The sequence below is a fragment of the Epinephelus moara genome, chromosome 13 (genome assembly GCF_006386435.1).
Source record: "Epinephelus moara isolate mb chromosome 13, YSFRI_EMoa_1.0, whole genome shotgun sequence".
Taxonomy (NCBI): Eukaryota; Metazoa; Chordata; class Actinopteri; order Perciformes; family Serranidae; genus Epinephelus; species Epinephelus moara.
In genome coordinates, this window is record NC_065518.1 from 21,031,491 (window position 1) to 21,050,141 (window position 18,651).

General features: G+C 40.7%; 1 protein-coding gene across 1 annotated transcript; it reads left to right on the forward strand.

Annotated features, from left to right (window-relative positions):
• Positions 1-1,654: 1,654 nt before the first annotated feature.
• Positions 1,655-10,219, forward strand: LOC126399314 (heparan sulfate glucosamine 3-O-sulfotransferase 2-like). Its single transcript, XM_050059154.1, has 2 exons — positions 1,655-2,455; positions 8,895-10,219. The coding sequence occupies exons 1-2, from the start codon at positions 1,962-1,964 to the stop codon at positions 9,511-9,513; spliced, it is 1,113 nt and encodes a 370-aa protein (XP_049915111.1). The 5' UTR covers positions 1,655-1,961; the 3' UTR covers positions 9,514-10,219.
• The last annotated feature ends 8,432 nt before the right edge of the window (positions 10,220-18,651 follow it).

An 18,651-nucleotide genomic window follows, 5' to 3' on the forward strand; every position in this document is an offset into this window, starting at 1 on the left:
TGCCACGTTTCTCCCTTTACACAATAACGGTGCTGTGTTGAAGTCACTGCCCAAGCACCAGTATTTGATGACTTTGGAGTGAGACCGGGTTGGAAATTAAGGGTTTTATTCTAAAAGTTTCCTGGGGAGGACTGAACGAAATCTAGGCCCTTTGGAGCAACTAACAAGTATTTGCAACATCAATTAATTTAATGATTATTGCCTCGATAAATCAGTTTGGTTTGGATGATACAATTTCAGAAAATAGGGAAAAAAATGTTTGTGTATCTGTCAAAACCTCAAATGTATTTAGTTTACTTTAATTAAATAGAACTACAAAAACCAGCAAATATTACTATCTGTTAAGATGAAACCGGTGAATTTTTGGTCATTTGCTAAAAGATAAATGTCGTAAACAATTAATTGATTATCAAAATAGTCGCAGATTCTTGTCCTTCGAGAAATTGATTAATCAATTAATTGTTTCAGCTTTACGTAAGTATCATCAATGATTTTTAGCTGTTTGTCTGAACAAGCTCAGGGGCCAGAGAAAAGACTGAAAATGACCACAAACAGATAAAAGGAACTGCAAAGAGACAGAAAACGACCAAAAATGACATGACAATGACATCAAAGAGACACAAAGCCACAGAAAGATAAATAATGACAACAAAGAAATACAAAACAACAACAAAAAAGAGGCAAAACCACAAAGTCTGTGTGTGGCTCCTGTGAAGGAGAGGTGGTGGGGCCTTTTGCTTATCTGCACCCAGGGGGGCACGTTGTCTCATAGTCCACCTATGCTCATAGTGGAATATCAACATTGGACAACCTGAGAGCTTTTCTGAGGCTCAAATATTTTTTTTAAGCCATTGAGATCTTTTAACACAACTATTCTGGAGCTTTCGATCACATGACATGATCATCATCAGCAGATGGAGTTTGCCCAGCTGCTAAATCATAGATGCTGAATCACTGATGTTAATGTACTTTGAGGACAGATTAGAGTAACACACTGACTAAAGTAAAAGTCAACTGACAGCTAGTTGATGCCAGACATGGACTAACCACTAAGTAAAACCAAATTTAATCACATCATCAACATTCAGAAGTGTAACCTGATACAGAAAACAGGAAACTAGTGCTGATTAGAAGGAAAAAATCCAACACTGAATGACTCAGCTTCCTCTGGATGGAGGAAGGATGAAGTATTATTGTAAGAATCCTAACTGAGATTGAGATTATAAATGTTTGTGGATGTGTTGGAAGTTTTGACATCTCATGTGCTGTTGGTGTTACCGTGAATCAGCCTTTACATAAAATGTCTGACTCTGTTTTAATCATATAGCCTAGGTGTTGCTTCATCGTTGCCTCATTTAAACTTACTCAGACCCCACACTGAATCTCATCTCGCTGGGAAAACATTCACATATGGGGATGCATTCAACTGGCAAACATGTAAGCTTCCATGTTTACTTATGCAGCAGCTATATCCTCCAGAAAGGAGCCCGCATGATGAGAAGTGAAGTCAGATGAAGAATGAGAGCAGAGAGAGAGAGCTGGTTACTTTTTTCTCTCTCTAATGCAAAGATGCTGTGACGTCACCGTGTTGAAATATTTTTTTCTGTCGCTCAGACGGTTTGGAGCTGTCAGAGCGCGCACTCCCACTGCCTCTCACTCGTGCGTGGTGGCCATGGAGACGTCCAGGAGTTTTACAGGAGGGTGTCATTTCCAAACTCAGTGCGCAGCGAAGGATGCCTTTTCAATTAACGACCCGAGGAGACGGGACGCAGATGGATTGTGTTAATGCGCGCTGCGATGAAGTGATGGAAGAGTTGATCACCACCTGACAAGTACAGAAGTTCTTATTCATTTCTGCTTTGGGGACAGTGGACACTTCAGCCACTTAAAGCGACTTAAAGAATCAGAAACAAGACGGAATTAGAATTAGAAAACCATGCACTGTTCATATCCATGGAGAGATGGCATGCGTGCTCCTCTTCACTCGACTTCTTCCCTTCTCTCACCGGCTCACAAGAACATCCATCTGCTTACTATCCCTTTTACTCTCTTATCTGTGCTACTGTGCACTATTCCCAGCCGAAACCATCATGCAAAAGTCAGGTGATCCGACGCCCAGCTGCCAGCGCGTCCTGGCCGATGGAGTCAAAAGACGCGTTCAGAAATCACCGTCCTGCGTTTTGCCGCTGGATGCGAGACCGAGCAGTGTCGAGGCATCTCGGCTGAGAACCGACCAAAGACCTCCTTCGACTCTCCGCGTCGACACGCCCAGTCCCCCCATGGGTAACTTAAAGTTTGGGAATAAAAAGTTGCCGAACGCCATCATAGTCGGTGTGAAAAAGGGAGGCACCAGAGCTGTGCTGGAGTTCATCAGGATTCACCCGGACGTGCGAGCGGCTGGAACCGAGACTCACTTCTTTGACAGGAACTATGACAGAGGCCTGGAGTGGTACAGGTAAGAGCATGCGTCACCGGCACAGGTGCATGTACTGTATATCTGTAACAGGGTTGTAACATGAGATTTTCACAGTAGATAACCATCTCAGAACATTATTATTTGATCATTTTATTATAATTATTATGTGTTAAAATGACCCTTAAAGGAGCAGTGTGTAGGATTTAGTGGCATCTAGCAGTGAATATTGCAGATTGCAACCAGCTGAAACTTCTCCCATTTCCTTAGTGTGAACTCCCGGTTAGGATTCTTCAGTCTTTATTGTTAAGGAAGTTTTTACCAGGAGCCAAATTATCCTCAGAGGTCTCTGAATAAAGCAGTTTGATGCAGGAAATCAATGGTTCTGCGACCCTATTTCACTTGTCGCAGACAGGCTCAGCACCAGCTAATGTGTGCTCAGTCGTTTTCTCTGATAACTGAAGATCTAGACATTTAGGAAGTTTTTATCAGGAGCCGACTTACCTGCAGAAGTAACAACAGATCTAAAACAAACAGACCCTGCGATTTAAACCACTAAAAATTCTGAATAAAGCAGTTTCACGTAAAAAAAAAAAAAAGTGTTTTTCTGACACTGCTCGTTGCAAAGAGGATGTTAACTTTGATGGCCAATGCGAAAATCGAAAAAAGCAATGGCCCTATCTCGAGCCAATGTTTGGTTTGTCCATTCTGAACTACTGTAGAAACATGGAAGTGCAACATGGCGGACTAGAGAGTCAGCTCCCTGTGTTCATGGCAGGAGTGTCAATATACAGGCCCACCAAAGGGTCCAATCCGGCCCACTAGATGACTTTGCCCACCTAATGTTGATGCACATATGAAGGTTGAGAGGTTTCAGCAGCAATTTAAACAGTGAGTAGATACTTCATGTAGAATGCTGTCTCAGAGGCTTTTCCACCATGACCAGAATGCAGCTCTCCGAAATGACAATGAATACTTACTGTGGTCATATTTAAATATACTGAACCTGCTTCTTCAACAGCTTCTTCTTAAGTGGAAAATTGTGGAAAAAATGCTTATGTTATGAAAGTGAATAGCAGGCTGACTGAATTTGAAAAAATATTACGAATATGTCTGCCAGTATATCCACCTAAATCCTACACACTGGACCTTTAATGGAATGAAAACAGAGGGTTTTTTTAGTTAAACAAAATAAAATTTGAAACCATTTTTTCAAGGTAGTATGTAGGGCTGCAATGTTTCGTCGACTAATCGATGACTAATTGACTATTAAATTAAAATGTGACTATTTTAGTAGTCGACTAATCTGTTTGAGTCATTTCTCATAGAAAAGTACTACAAAAGTACCCCAAAATACTCTTATTGCAGCTTCTTATGTTCAAATATTGGCAGCTGTACACACTCTCCCATGACGGTGAACTAAAACCCTTTGGCGTGAGTGCGAAACAAGACATTAGATGACGTAATTTTGAGGTTTGGGAGAGACAGACCGACATTTTTCAACATTTTGACACATTTTTCGATAAAATGATTAGTTGACTAATCAAAGAAATAATCGACAGATTAGTCGACAATGAAAATAATAGTTAGTTGCAGCCCTAGTATAAAAAGCATAGACTTTATACAATAATTGATATAGCTACCGTGACGTCACCCACTGGTTTGTGGACTGCCGTGCTGCAGCCTCAAGTTCAGCATATCAGCCATCGCCATCTTGTTTTGCCTCACAGACAGCCTGTCACTTAAGTGGCCTCACCCCTAAATATGTGTAACTTTAAGCCTTAAAAAATGTAAATAGGTGGGTTATAAAAAAATAACCTTCTGTACAGTTGTCATGAATACTGAAATTAGCTATAGAGACCAAAACCATTTTTGTACCATGTTTATTTCTACATGGGGATTTACTTTGTTTTGGAGCCAGCCTCAACTGTGATTCGATAAACTGCAGCTTCTGGCACTTCTGCACTGGCTTTACTTTTCAGTCCCAATGGTATCCACATTTTTACCTGATACTATAGATTAGCAAATGCACATGGTTTAAACATCAGTTTTCATACCATGGTGTACCATGAAACCATCATACTGCTGCAACCCTAATCTGTCATCAGTAATAAGCAGTTAAAACTGAATTACACCAGTGAATGCTTTGCATCTGTGTAGGAGGGATGAGTAATTAGCAGCCTTAATTAGTAAAAGTAGTCTTTTCATTTGGCTGAGAACCACAAGGACTTTTGGGAGTCTCTGGACATTTAAGGCTGGTGGTCAGCTGGGCTTGTATCCTTAAACGCTTGTATCTGCTCAGGCCTGCTCTCTGCAGCCAAACAGAATGATGATGAAATAAAAGTCATGTGAAATGTGTTTCATAATACACCATTTAGCTTTATAATCTGAAAGATCATGTCAATGTTTGTCCAATACAGATGTTAAATTTAATTCCAGATTCCTACAAGTGGAATTTAAACCCCATTTACAAACTACTCACATTAAGTGCATCTTATTTTATACTGATTTTGACTCATTGCTGATTGCTGACCTACAGTATGCTCTGCTGCTTATTGTATGTTTTATTACTGAAATGTATTATTATTAGTTATAGATTTTCATATGTAGCTATAATGTGGCTTTGTCCTTCTTTTTGAAGAACAGGAACAAATTCCTGGGTGTGTTCCCTTGCAATATTCTTGTTTAAATCTGTAGTGATGGAACTGACTCTCTAAAAAGAATACAAGTAATAAAAAATAATGGTAATACAAAGGAAGTCAAAAGCTGAGACAAATGGTGGCCTCCGTCTGCTGCTAGTTATTGTACTACAGGCACCTCTGAATATGAAAACCACATTAAATCAGCTGCTTACTGTCAAAAATGCGCTCTGTCCCCCTCCCTCCCGTCGCTGCCTCTCTGTGTACATTATGTTTTGAGGTGGGTAAACATGTTGGATGTGTTTCCTGCAGTCTCTCGACTCATTTCACGTTCATATTGCGGGGAAAACTTTGGAGGCCTGAGCTCTGTTTACATCGGCACAAAAGTGGCCCTCTTGTTTTGATGCACTGTAGAGCAATTCATCAGATTTCTCATAAAATCCAACCTCTCGAGGCAAACATTGTAAACTGCAGCATGCGGACCTGCTGTCGCTGGCAGGCCTCTGAGCTATTGTCTTGTTTGTGTATACGGCAATTAAACTAGTCTCGAAATGAATGTTGAAGTAAAGGATTTATCTCTAAAACGCTACATGACGCATATTTAACTAAGTGCAGCTAACTCAGAGAGTTTCCATATGCATAAAAACCTCCACATATTTTCTAAAAAAAAAAATCTTAATTACAGATTTTGAGCTGAAATGCTGTGGTTTAGTCATGAAATATGTGCACACATGCAGATATCCAATCGAGTACAAACACACTCACACACATCAACTTCCAAATGCATGTCATGTTGATGATTGGCTGTCACGCAGCCCGCAGGAGGGATGTGTATCAGTAGTATTATAAAATAATTATAAACTGAAAGTATCTCCGCTAATTGGCACTCTTCGGGGCGGTTAGCGGCTGAAGCCCTTTTTATCTCAGAGTGTGTGTCTAAGAGATTTGAACCAGATGTGAACCTTCGTCTATTACCGTAGTTCGTCAGCTGTCGAAACCGACAAGAAAAAGGTCAAACGCCAACTGGCTTACTTTTGAGGGTTTGCTTTCCAAACAAACCGTTGCTTCTCAGGAAACTTTGGTGTAAATAAGCCCCTCATCAATGAAGGCCAAACTATTGTTTTGAGTAGTCATAGTCTTATTCTTGGTATGCAGATGAGGAGAAATGCAGTAATGAGACATGTCAGAGCAGCGTTAAAGGCTACAGTGGGTACAAACAAACAAACAAATGAAGACGAGCTATTTCACAGGTTGTTTTGGGGTACAACAAATCTTTCAAGAATTTAAGCACAGGGAATTCAGCTGCACCCTCTGCCCATTTTCATTCTCCGGAGTTAATTTTCAAGCTGTTTGAATATTTCACAGTATCATTTAGATAGTGAATCTCATTACCAGCTAGTTAAGACATGACACGCTGAGGCTCACTTGTATTTGTCAGCCTAATTCACAAAGAAATTCACAATTTGCAGCCACTATTTGCAGGATCATAACATTTCTGAAACGGTGCCCCCACTGACAGTGTCAGTATAACCTGAATAAGTTGTGAAATTTCATAGATTGCACCAATCTTCATTGTGTTTTTCCTCATTTTTCCAACAACAAAAACATCAAAATCATTTGGAAGATGCTCTTAAATTTCAACACATACAGTACAGGGTTATATTTAAAGGTAGAGCTTCAACAACTGCTGTTTTTCGGGCTCCAGTTTCCAAAAAGAATTCGTCCACACGAGTGGTGTGATGAAAAAATATGATATCCACACGAAACCATAAATCCCGCTACCAAGTGATGTAATACACATGCCAAAGCAGTAGGTGGCGATGTAACTTCTAACGGAAAGGTCATTTTAACCAATCAGAAGTCAGAGTCAATACCAGAATAGGAAAGGGCGGAAAATAAAATCAACCCAATCCACAAAAGTAGTGTAGTTGGGGTAGCTAGCAACAGGGCCCAAAAGTGCGGCTGCGTGTGGCCAAACAGCCAAATCGCATAGAATAATACACAGTTTCAGAAGTTAACGGGTCCGTGTGGACTAGGCCTTAGTCGCTAGATAGAAAATTAATCTGCAACTCTTCTTTTGGCCATGTTGTTGAGCTAGTTTGCTGCCTTCGTCAAGTAGCTGTCCATTAGTCACTCACTTTACAGCAGGGAACAGGACTTCAAAATAAAAGCTCCGTGCTGGAAATTCACTGTACTTCAAAACAGAGTGTCTTTTTTACAAACTTGACATGTCTGCGAGTTACTTGCGGTCCATTCAGAATGGACCCGCGACCCACTTTTGGACCGCGACCCACCAGTTGGGAACCATTGGTCTAGTGTGTAGGGTTTAGTTGCATCTAATGTTGACGCTGCAGAATGCAAGCAACTGAAACTTCTCCTGTGTGCCGAGCAATACACAGGAGAATGTAGAATAACAACAATGGCTGATGCAAATATGCGACTGGCCCTATCTTGAGCCAGTGTTTTGTTTGTCCATTCTGGGCTACTGTAGAACAACAGAGGACCTGCTCTGTATTGTATGCAGATGTAAATCGCTCATTCTAAGGTAACAAAACTAAAATGTTAATCCCCCTAAATCCTACACACTGGACCTACATGTCATTTTAAAGTACATAGGCCAAACATTTTCTCATTTAAGATTTTCAAATGTAGAAATTAGCTTCTTCCTTTTCTTAACATTATGATGGATTGAATATTTTTAGGTTCTGGACAAATCAAGACACTTCATGACATCAACTTGAGACCTAGGAAATTGTAATGGACATTTATAATGTCCCAGTGAAGTGGAAGTTAGGGTATCTTTAGCTTCTGTAGTGTGATGTATTTCCCAGTGAGTGGTGCACAGTTACACAAGGGATTTAAATCAAATCCTTTGCATTTGATTGGACTGCTAAAATGCTACAGCAGACTGTTGGCTCGACACACAGCTCCCTTGTTAGATCAGGAGGAGGACCAGTGACAGATGAATAAAATAGACCTCAGTCGCATTGTTTCCTTTTTCATATTGCTCCGTTAGCTACGGCAGTCCGTAGATTTTGTAAATGTCCTTGAGTCATCAAACATATGAGACCACTGTATAGAAAGACAAAAGACGGAGATTTTGATGTAAAAATACTTTGATACTGATTTTCTGAAATATATTTGAACAAGGACACAGGATTAAAGCCGGGCAAATGTTTTTTCATTTCACTTGGTTGTTAACTGTTTTTTAATTTCGACTAAATGATAGCTTAGTTATTTGAGAAAAGAATTGCCGTGTTTAGAGGCTCTTTTTAAAATCTGTCCTTGGTCTTTGGTGGTTTCCAATCAAAATCCAAACTTTTACCCTGTGAAGGCCGCTCAATCCATTTCCTTCAATGACAACAATGTCCTAGTTTGAAGACCCAGAAGTAACCTACCAGAGTCACTCAGCTATATGTGTTCTGTTTGCATTCATGGTGATTTATTACACTTGAACCATGTTGGGCTGATGCACAGGAGAGCTGTCTGCGAGACAAGTCTCCAGTGACAACAGGCTACTATGACTCTGCGTCCTATTATCATTTACATCGGGAAACTGGGTTTCATGTCCAAACTGGAGCTTCTCAGCTACGGTGGTTTTGTGCCTTTGAAAACTCACTTGTGTAATCCTGCCCTAAATAGACAACTAATACACACTTTTCCCTTTCGACAGAGTGAATGCAAGGACGTTGTGTCCTCTGTGTGTGAATTTGTTAGCCTTTGTGGTAATGTGAGCGATTCAAAACAGCGAGGAAATGTCATAAAAATACAGCTTAAGTAATGTGAATGTAAATGAGAAACCTTCCACTCACTTCCTCTGTGTTTTCATCTCTCTCTCTCAGAGGTTTAATGCCAAGGACTCTCGAAAGCCAAATCACGATGGAGAAGACACCAAGCTACTTTGTGACAAAAGAGACGCCACACCGGATCTCTGCCATGTCCCGAGATACCAAGCTCATTGTGGTGGTGCGCGACCCCGTCACCCGTGCGATATCAGATTATACTCAGACTTTGTCCAAAACGCCCGACCTGCCAAGCTTCCAGGATCTAGCCTTCAGAAACCAGACCCTGGGCATTGTGGACACGTCCTGGAATGCCATTCGGATCGGCCTGTACGCTCTGCACCTTGAAAACTGGCTCCGCTTCTTCCCTCTGGCTCAGATCCACTTTGTGAGCGGAGAGCGTCTTATCACAGACCCGGCAGGGGAGTTGGCTCGGGTGCAAGACTTCCTTGGGTTAAAGCGCATTGTCACAGACAAACACTTCTATTTCAACCGCACCAAGGGCTTCCCTTGCCTTAAGAAGCCGGAGAGCAGCGGCTCACCTCGCTGCCTGGGCAAGTCCAAGGGTAGAACTCACGTGCAGATAGACAGAGATGCTATTGAGCAACTGCGAGACTTCTATAGACCTTACAACGTCAAGTTTTATGAAATGGTGGGTCACGATTTCAAGTGGGAGTAGAGGTTTGAGAGATATTTTTAACTGACACAAGATTTATGTATTCCACAAATTAAAAAAATGGTGTTCCTGCATTATAATGACATGGCTAAGGCGGGTAGCTAACTATCAGCAGGCTCCAGACAATATCCGAGTGAAACAGCAAAAGCAGTACTATTTTTTGAAGTGACACTAATGAACGGAGCAAAATCTAAGATGACACTGCTTATGCACTTGTAATGATCACTTACCAGCCAGCGTCAACATTCTGTTTGTTGCCAGATATAGCCGTCATTTCAGCTTCAGGATCACATGATTTTCTGTTCCTGTTACTGTGTATTATTGCTGACTAGATTCCTCATTTGCTGACTGGTTTGTGAAAAAAATATTCCAGGGAATGGGATTAGTTCCTCTTAAAACCTGCTTCACTAATCAAGGCAGGGCTTGAAAGCAAGACCTTGGAAAATGTCAGTGAAGTCTTCAGGGAGAGCAGAATTAAGCTGCAGCACTGTGGTGGTGAATCTGAAATGTAAAGCCATAATGCGAGTATGAACCACCTAATATCACTTACTGTTGGTCTCATCAGTTTCTATACAGGGCAGAAGGGTTTCTGTCTCGTTCTTTTCAGCATGAATCGGGTAAGTTAGTACAGTATATGCTGCACCACGCAGCCCTTCACTCTGTTCTTTATTTGCCGAATCCATGTTTATATTTTTGTTACAAAAGTATTTAATCACTGCCTTAGCCACGATGCTTGTCTGTGAACTTCATTAAATGAAACAGAAGCACAAACACATTTATGAGATTTTTTAATTCTGTCTCATCTGAAACCTGAAATTTCAACCTCTTAAAAAGCACCATCAACCCTTTTCACATCTAGTTACTAAAATTCTGGTCTGCAACACGTGTTGCTGCTGAAAACACACCCTTTGCTTTATTGCATTCTGTATGGTTTGTTGTGTGCCTCGGCGGTGGTGGTAGGTGGATGAGTGGGCGTAGGTGTAAGGAATTTCAATCACTTTTCAAAGACAAAGCAGGGAACACCTAGTCGTGGCAGGTTATCAAATAGATTCTGGGACTGCATGTCACATGATTGCGGTGAAAAGTTTGGATTTGGCTACGTGGTGTGAATACTAAAGCCAGACTGGGCTCGAGCCAGACTCATGAAATACTGCAAAAACAAAGGGAAAGCTACTTTGTTATTATTTCGAGCAGTGTGTTGTAAATGATTAGACACTAAAATCCCATATCACACAGCATGAAAGTATGTAACACTTTAAATTTATGCCTAGGCTACATGAAAACTTTTATACAGAGCACCAAGGGAAAGATGAGTGGTAGGAATAATAATAATTAAGTAAGAGGGACTATTTTTAAGATTTCTGAGTACCTACTTAATAATTACAAGTTATAGTTATACTATTACTGGGTAACAAGGTAAAAATGGAGTCATAGACGTGCCATTGCAAAAAATAAATCTGTAAAAGGATAACAAAATACAGGGAAATATAAAGAGAAATAAATATAATAAATAAGTAAATAAAATGTGTAAATATAAAGAGAAATAAATAAAATAAGTAAATAAAATGTGTAAATATAAAGAGAAATAAATAAGTAAATAAAATGTGTATATATAAAGAGAAATAAATAAGTAAATAAAATGTGTAAATATAAAGAGAAATAAATAAAATAAATAAGAAAATAAAATGTGGAAATATAAAGAGAAATAAATATAATAAATAAGTAAATAAAAATGTGGAAATATAAAGAGAAATAAATATAATAAGTAAATAAAAATGTGGAAATATAAAGAGAAATAAATATAATAAAAAAGTATATACAAATATGGAAATACAAAGAGAAATAAATAAAGGCATATTAATTTATCTTTACATATATTTGTCAATTTATTTCTGTATATATTTATATATATATTTCTGTATATCTTTTACTTTATTTTATTTATATGATGTAGTTTAGTTATTATATCCCCTTATTCTTCCTTATTCTCTTCCCTATAGAGTGCTATAGAGTGCTACAGGAGTGAGTCACTTCCAGCACTCTCAGTTCCATCTGCTCAAAGTCAATGGGTTGTTGTAATGGGCTTTTGGTAGGGTGCCTGGAATAAGGTCTGTGGTTGACACAAGCTTAAGAGACTTTGACGTTTTGTTCGTCCACATAAAATACGTCAGTAAATACCCCACTCATGAATTTTGAAGTAGCTAAATGAGACCGCAGGGCGTCATCACATTGAAGATAGCTTTATAGTTTTGTTGTAGTGGTGACGTGACTGTGGTGTAGTTTGTGTACAGGCTAATGTTAGCTTTCACTGCTGGTGATTCCATTTAGACTTCAAAAATCAGAAAAGTTCATTCGTACAGATTATGTTGCTGAACAACACGTGTCATTAATAATTGTTTGCCACAGAGCTTATTTTCTGCAATAATCCAAAATACAATGGAAAATCCCCATAGGCTTTTTGTCAAGGGAGCCAGGGCAACATTAACCTAAGGGTTGGCCTTCAATTGAACGTCATCCCTGCAGCAGCCTATTGCTTTTGCTGTTCCTTGAAGGGCCAAGCAACCAGCTGGTTTGGGGCAGGTCTTCCTGTCTAAACTGAGTATCCTGGAAATCCTGAATCCGGCTTTGGCAGGGGAAAAAAATAACTTGTTGGACACCTTAACAAGACGGCTTAACTCTTGTTCCGCATCTGCCATGATGTTTCCCTCGCTGATTCAAAGCACTACCCCATTTATACTGCTCACGCCCTAGTCCGTGTCGCGTCTACTTCCTGTTTTCCACGCTAAAAAGCGCCCACGAAAGCAGGATTCATGTGCGCAGGCATTGACTGTTCAGCCTGGGCAGGAAGGCCAGCTCAAAAGCAGCTGACTGACAGCTTGGCGCTTCAAAGAGCAAAAGCAATAGGGAAAAGAATAAGGAAAAATAAAAGGATAAAATAAATAAATTACATCATAAAAAATATTTAATAATATGATAACAAAAAAATTAAAAAGTAATGTATATGCAAAATATAAATAAATCTAAATATTCAAAATATATAAATAAATATATGCAGAAATAAATTGAAAAATACATGAAATTATTCTTTTATATTTTCTTTGTCCTTATATTTCCATATTTATTTTCTTGCTCTTTTACAGGTGTATTATTTTTATGGCATAAAACCAAATAATGATTATATTAATGTCATAAAATTTAGATCCTACACAAGAGTGAGCAGTCAGATTGACAGAGCATGTAGACAGAGAGGGTTCACTGAAGTAGAGAAACACAGAGCAGCAGAGACCTACTCAGCATTTTAATGTGTATTTTTCAATATCTCTAGTAATAGATGCGGAAACATTGAACTGTGAGAATGTGTTTCCTTAACTAATAATACTCATTAATAATGATTTCTCTCCCAGTGAAATGTAGGACATGTTGGTCCTCTCTGTTATCTACATACCTCAGAAGTCTGGTACTTTTATCTGTTTGAATACTACTTCATCTGAAGCCCTATTGAAATTCGCATGTAAGAGCGTATGCTTTGAAGATTTCTTGGTGTTTGACATAGAAATACAGAAAGTGGAGCTCAGGAAGCCTAAAACCTGCTCTTGTTTTTACTCCGCTGTATGTTCAGTCTGTCTCTCTCCTCATTCTTTGCATCTTCTGCAAATGCTCGCATTGTTAAGAGAAGAATCATGAAAGATGCGCCACTCTCTGTGACCCTCTCTCAGCCCAGACATCTGCCTTTTCTTTTTCTTATATATATTTTTTTTTGCTATTTCTCTCTTCCTCACAGCTTCTGTTCCACTCTCCGTCTCTCTCCCTGTCCTAACATTCATTAAACTCATACGACCTCCAGGTGGGGGGCGTATAGGCAGTGTGGCTGCACCACCTCTGATGCCCTCCTTGTCATCATGCTCGCCGGCGGCAGCTCATTTCTGTGGCTTTCTGAGCGCGCACAGGTGTGCGTCTATCCAGTCGTCGCTGAGAGCTGCAACTCTCTATATGGTACACATGGGTCCTAATTAGGCCTGAGGGCTGGAGAGGAGCAATCCCCTAGAACAAGCAGCAGCCAGAGTCTGATTAGACTCTGCTAGTGAACGGCTCTCCAGAGATTGCATGCAGGTCAAAACTCTCTCTCTCACACACACACACACACACACACATATACACACACACTCAGCTTTCTTTTCAAATATGAATTCCCTCAGGAGCCAGCCCATGCAAATCATGAAATCCTTTGCATTTCGGAGCACTACGACGTGACCTATTTGCACTCCGGCTAATGAGGTGCTTGTTAAGCTTAATGAGTATCTGTTAAAACTGATGTGTGAATTCTGTGTTGATTAATAATTTTTTCTTGGTGTTATGAAACATAATGACTAAATGAAGCTTTTCCCTATAGGTTATATTTAATGTGTTATATTTGGATTCATTTAATCAAATAATTCTTCCCCCTTACATTGTACAAGTCGTCATTTCTTCCCTATGGAGCAGCCTGGTCGTTATTTAGTGCTGAACATATCTGAGGGAGCTGAGGGGATCAGTGCTGTGGTGTACTGTTGATGAGCACTATATTGCAGAGAATAAGACTTCAAGGACAAGAGCAGACACATATTGTGCTTGTCTTCCACTCTCCGTAGAGAGTAATAATATTTGAACATTGTGATCTGATATTGATTAATGCTTAAAGCAGCAATTTCTCTTACTGGAGGGGTAAAATTAAAAAAACAGAAAGATGTACTTTTCTCTAAAGGACAAAAAAAATCTACTGCAGTGGCTGAAGAGAGAGTCCAAGTTTAAATGTCACAGTGATGTTCCTCATGCACATAATGCAGCTCATCTACAGTATCTCAGTTGGTTAATGCAGCTTCAAACATCCACTCTTTTGGATTTTTAATGAGCTTTGAAGTGAGATAGAAGTAGTAGCTACAGATGATTTCAAAAGGAATCATTCCCTGAAATTATTCTGCAGTATTTCTTTTTTTTTGTTTTTACATGTGATTGTTAACAATGCAAAAACATGTTTGAATGCGTGCCTACAGGAGAATGCATTTAACATGCACGCTCTATTTAAGCTGCACCGAATTAAAACAGCGCGCATTCGCAGCACAGCGTTCCCTCGTCCTTTGCCCGGGATGCTCACATGAGATAGAATGAGGTTCCCCGGTCTCCGAGTGAGACAGCAGCTGACACTGCAGAGGCAGAGATTCAGCAGTGTACCTCGTTCAGTCCTAACGCTTCAGAATAGTTTAACTTCTGCAGCCGACAGGATGTCCCAGTGGTCAAAATCACCAGTGGCTTAGGAGCCAAATTAAAATGAAGTGCTGACAACTGTGGCACAGTCTCAAGTACGTAATGATACATGTTCTACAACTATTTGCAGACCAGTGTTGGAACTGCAGTCTGTAGGGATTGACACTTAATAAACGTGCGCATGTGCTGTGCTCTATTAAGCTTTCTATGAAGGCAGTGGAAGTGAAGAAGTGAAGTGTAATCAAAGTGAAGTTTAAGGTGGAATAAATGTAGGCCATGCCACCTTATAATATTTCTGACAAAGCGATGTCATTGGCTATTCTATAAGCATCTCTTTTTTTTTGTTTTTACATCTGCATTCAGATCTTTGCATCTACGTTACAAATCAACTGCCACCTGCCGGGCTCCTTTTTAACTCGTCTCCAGCAGAGAGTGAGAGGACGGTGACAGAGATGTGAGATTTTGTTGGGCGCATGCCCTTTCAAGATTCAGATCTGTGAAAATTCCGCAAAGTCCTCCAAATTAGAAACAGTTGTTCAGTGCCATCTCCTTGTTGTTGCATCCGTTTGTCAGACGAGCGGGAGTCTGTTTTCTGTGGAGCAGCTAAAGTGAGGTAGAAAGCTGATTAGATTGGAGGAGTAGTCAGACCTCAGCGTCTCTCTCACCAGGAGATGTGTTCTAATTAGAGTGCGTGCCTCATGTCTCACTGAGGAGAATAACAAGCCTCATCCCAAGGCTGCCTCCAGATGAACCTCACATCCACAGCGAACCAAAACACATCTGATGTATCAGCAACCCCTGGACTGCACACCACACCTGAGTCGACACGCGGCGCATTAGGATTTTGATGGGGGTTTACATCATGTGGCAGAGCTCTCTAAGCAGGAGGCCTCGCAAGGCTGGAGCAACAATGAGGGAAGCCAGGTAGAGATGCTCTGCCTCCTGTTTTTAATGCCCAAAACACTTCTTTCATGTAGGAACACATCTCCAAATGCCAATCATTTGAAACTAATGGAAATGATACCAGTTGCGCAGCTATTTCTTTGCTGCTTTCCTCTAAGACGGGCGTGTGTTTTTTCAACATATGGAGCAGTCTAAAAGGAGGGACGAACTGAACCTGGCTGACATCATGGGGGCTGTGATTATGGGATGATCCTGCATAAGCCTGCTCCACTGTGTGAAGCTATTTTAAATTGCATGTCAGTCTTGGTTTGTTGTGCAAATGCCTTGTCACATATTTTAAATGCGAAATCAGAGGAAGACCAGTTCATGTATGGCAGATTTGAAATGGAAGTTGTGCTTAAATTTCTGCTCAGATTTGATGGATAAGACTAATTTTTTCCCTTTTATTGGGGTTAAAACAATTTCTGATGAGTAAATTATGACTATTCAATCTAGGGGGGGAATTATGAGCAATACTGTTATTATTATTTCTCACACTAACATATTTCCCAGCTGGCATCGGACATCAGTATGACTTTGAAAGGCGTTGGAATATTACAACACATTTTCACTCCAACCTCATCACATATCGATGGTTGGTCATGGGATTTCCACATCCAGATACGACGTGAGAAGTACCCTGGGTGCATTGGTTGTTGAAGTTCTGTCTGCTACATGCACTGTCTTCTTTCAAAATACACTTCTGCTTTCACAGGAAATTTAACATTTACATACAGTCTCATTCTAAATAAATGCACTACATCAGTACAACGAACACAAACTGACATTTTTTTACTCCAACAACTAACGCAAAAAGAACAGGGTTTGACTTTGGAATCTTACAGGACATGAACACTACTCTTCTGGGTGAAAGTTGGTGTTTGTTGGATCCTTCCACCTGACTTCTCGCCAGTCAGACTTTCGCTGCCTTAACTTTTATTCTTGTCTCGCTGCGTTTCCCCCTGATGCTACCAAGTACCGTCAAACTATAACGGCGACCGGCCGCATATAATGCCGACGTTAAAGGACGGCGTTTTTTGTCAGTGTCTGACACCGCAAGTCACTGCCCAGGTGCCGGATTTCAACGACTTCGATGTGAGACCGGGTTGACTCTTAAGGTGCAGACACATCAAACCGACATCAAAGAACTAGCGGCGACAAAAGCCAACTGTTGCGTCGTCTACGTTGCCTCACGTCGCCCTGTGTCAGTTGCATTTGAACACACTACACGGACTACATCCGACGGCCAAGTGGCACGTACATTCTGTGCCTGCATNGTTCCGCCTCGTTAGTTCACTGCACGGAGCGTTTAACCTGGCAACAACTGCAGCCGGCTCAAAAGTGATTGATCAATATCACGCGGACTACAAACAGCCTAGCACCGGAAACCAGTGCTCCTCCGCTCTTCTTCCGGAGGCAAACCCCCCAAACATTCACTGAATGTAGAGTCTGTATATAGAGACTAAGCGGAGGCTAACTGGCTGTGCTTCCCTCCGGTCATGCTGCGGCTAACGCTCCGCTAGCCGCTCCCAGCTAGCCCCGGTTTGTTATTCAGGTTAAAGTGGGAAGAAGCAGTGGGTCTGTCAGGCAGCTGAGTGAAGTGGAGCCTGAGGAGGAAGCACCGGTTAGACCCGGTTTCACTACAGGCAGATTAACTCGCTGCAGGGACGAGGAAATAAAACCTGAACAGCCAATCAGAGTGATCTCTCTCACTGACAAGCTCCGCCTCCGATTCAACATGCTCAATCGGCCGAAAAGCTGCAGATGCCGAAGTGCCGATGGTGCGGGACACACTGCAAAAACTAGGCCTATAGACGCTCACCGACAGCCCGACTTTGGTCGACTGCCGACCCTCGGCTTGGTGTGTCAGGGCCTTTAGGCATTATAGGCGTTAAATTTTGGTTTAATTAAAAATCAGGTCAGCAATATTTTAAATGTCTAACTATGTTAGAATTTCCCATTCTGCAGACATTGGATTTTGTTTACCAAACCTCACAACTGAACTATCCGCAGTGGTCTCCAAAACAAGTGTACCTGGGGTCTAATTTCTAAACATTGCGTACGCCCAAAACAAGGCCTGAAAGAGGCGTACGCCACTTTCCACAGAAAAGTTTTGATCTATAAAAACAGACTTGATGGGAGAAAAATTGACCCATGCTGAACATTTTGGAGACGGGAAACTGGCGACACAGATGGTGGGGTGGAAGCCTGATTGAAGAAATTGTCGAATATTTTATGGCACACGCCATTTTTGGCTCTTGTCCATACGTTCATTTAATCATGGATCCTACACACTGTTTTATAAATGAGACCGCTGGTGATTTAAACACAGGCAAAAACACAGAATAAACGACGCGGTTTGGCTCTTCACGGAGGGTCCCGCTCTCTATAGACATGAACTGCTTATTCTAAGGTAACAGAAACACTTATTTCCAGGTGATAATACACTAAAGAAAACATTCATATTATATAATATTCCATTTTTGCCAATTTATCCACCTACATGCAACACGCAAATTGAAGGTATTGATGGATCTACATTTATCAGTGTACTAACATCTTGATTGACTGATCATTGTTAATCATAATCAACCCTGATGAAAATTGATTGTTCATTCAAATATTGAGCTTCATTTAGTATTCATGTGCCTATTAGTCAATCTTTGTTATGAAGGCAGCATAAAATATTTTTAGTACTGTTAGAAATACTCCTGCAGTGCTTTCCTTCACAGAAATTTACATTGTACTCTATCAGACAATAAATTCTTTGTTGTGCCCGTAAACATCAATGCACACATGCACACACACACTCACGCAGTGGAGGATGGTCCAACCTCCCCGGGCGGCTTGTCTCAGATTGGATGTCAGATGCTGGAGACAGCTGCACTCATCACAGCTTTTATGAATACATTACCTTTTATGTTCATCCAAACACTGATTTATCTTCCTCTGAAAATC

Coding starts and splice junctions, on each gene's coding strand:
- LOC126399314 (XM_050059154.1), top strand. CDS start 1,962: ATGGCATGCGTGCTCCTCTTCACTCGACTTCTTCCCTTCTCTCACCGG. Junction 2,456..8,894: donor AGAGGCCTGGAGTGGTACAG/GTAAGAGCATGC, acceptor TCTCTCTCTCAG/AGGTTTAATGCCAAGGACTC.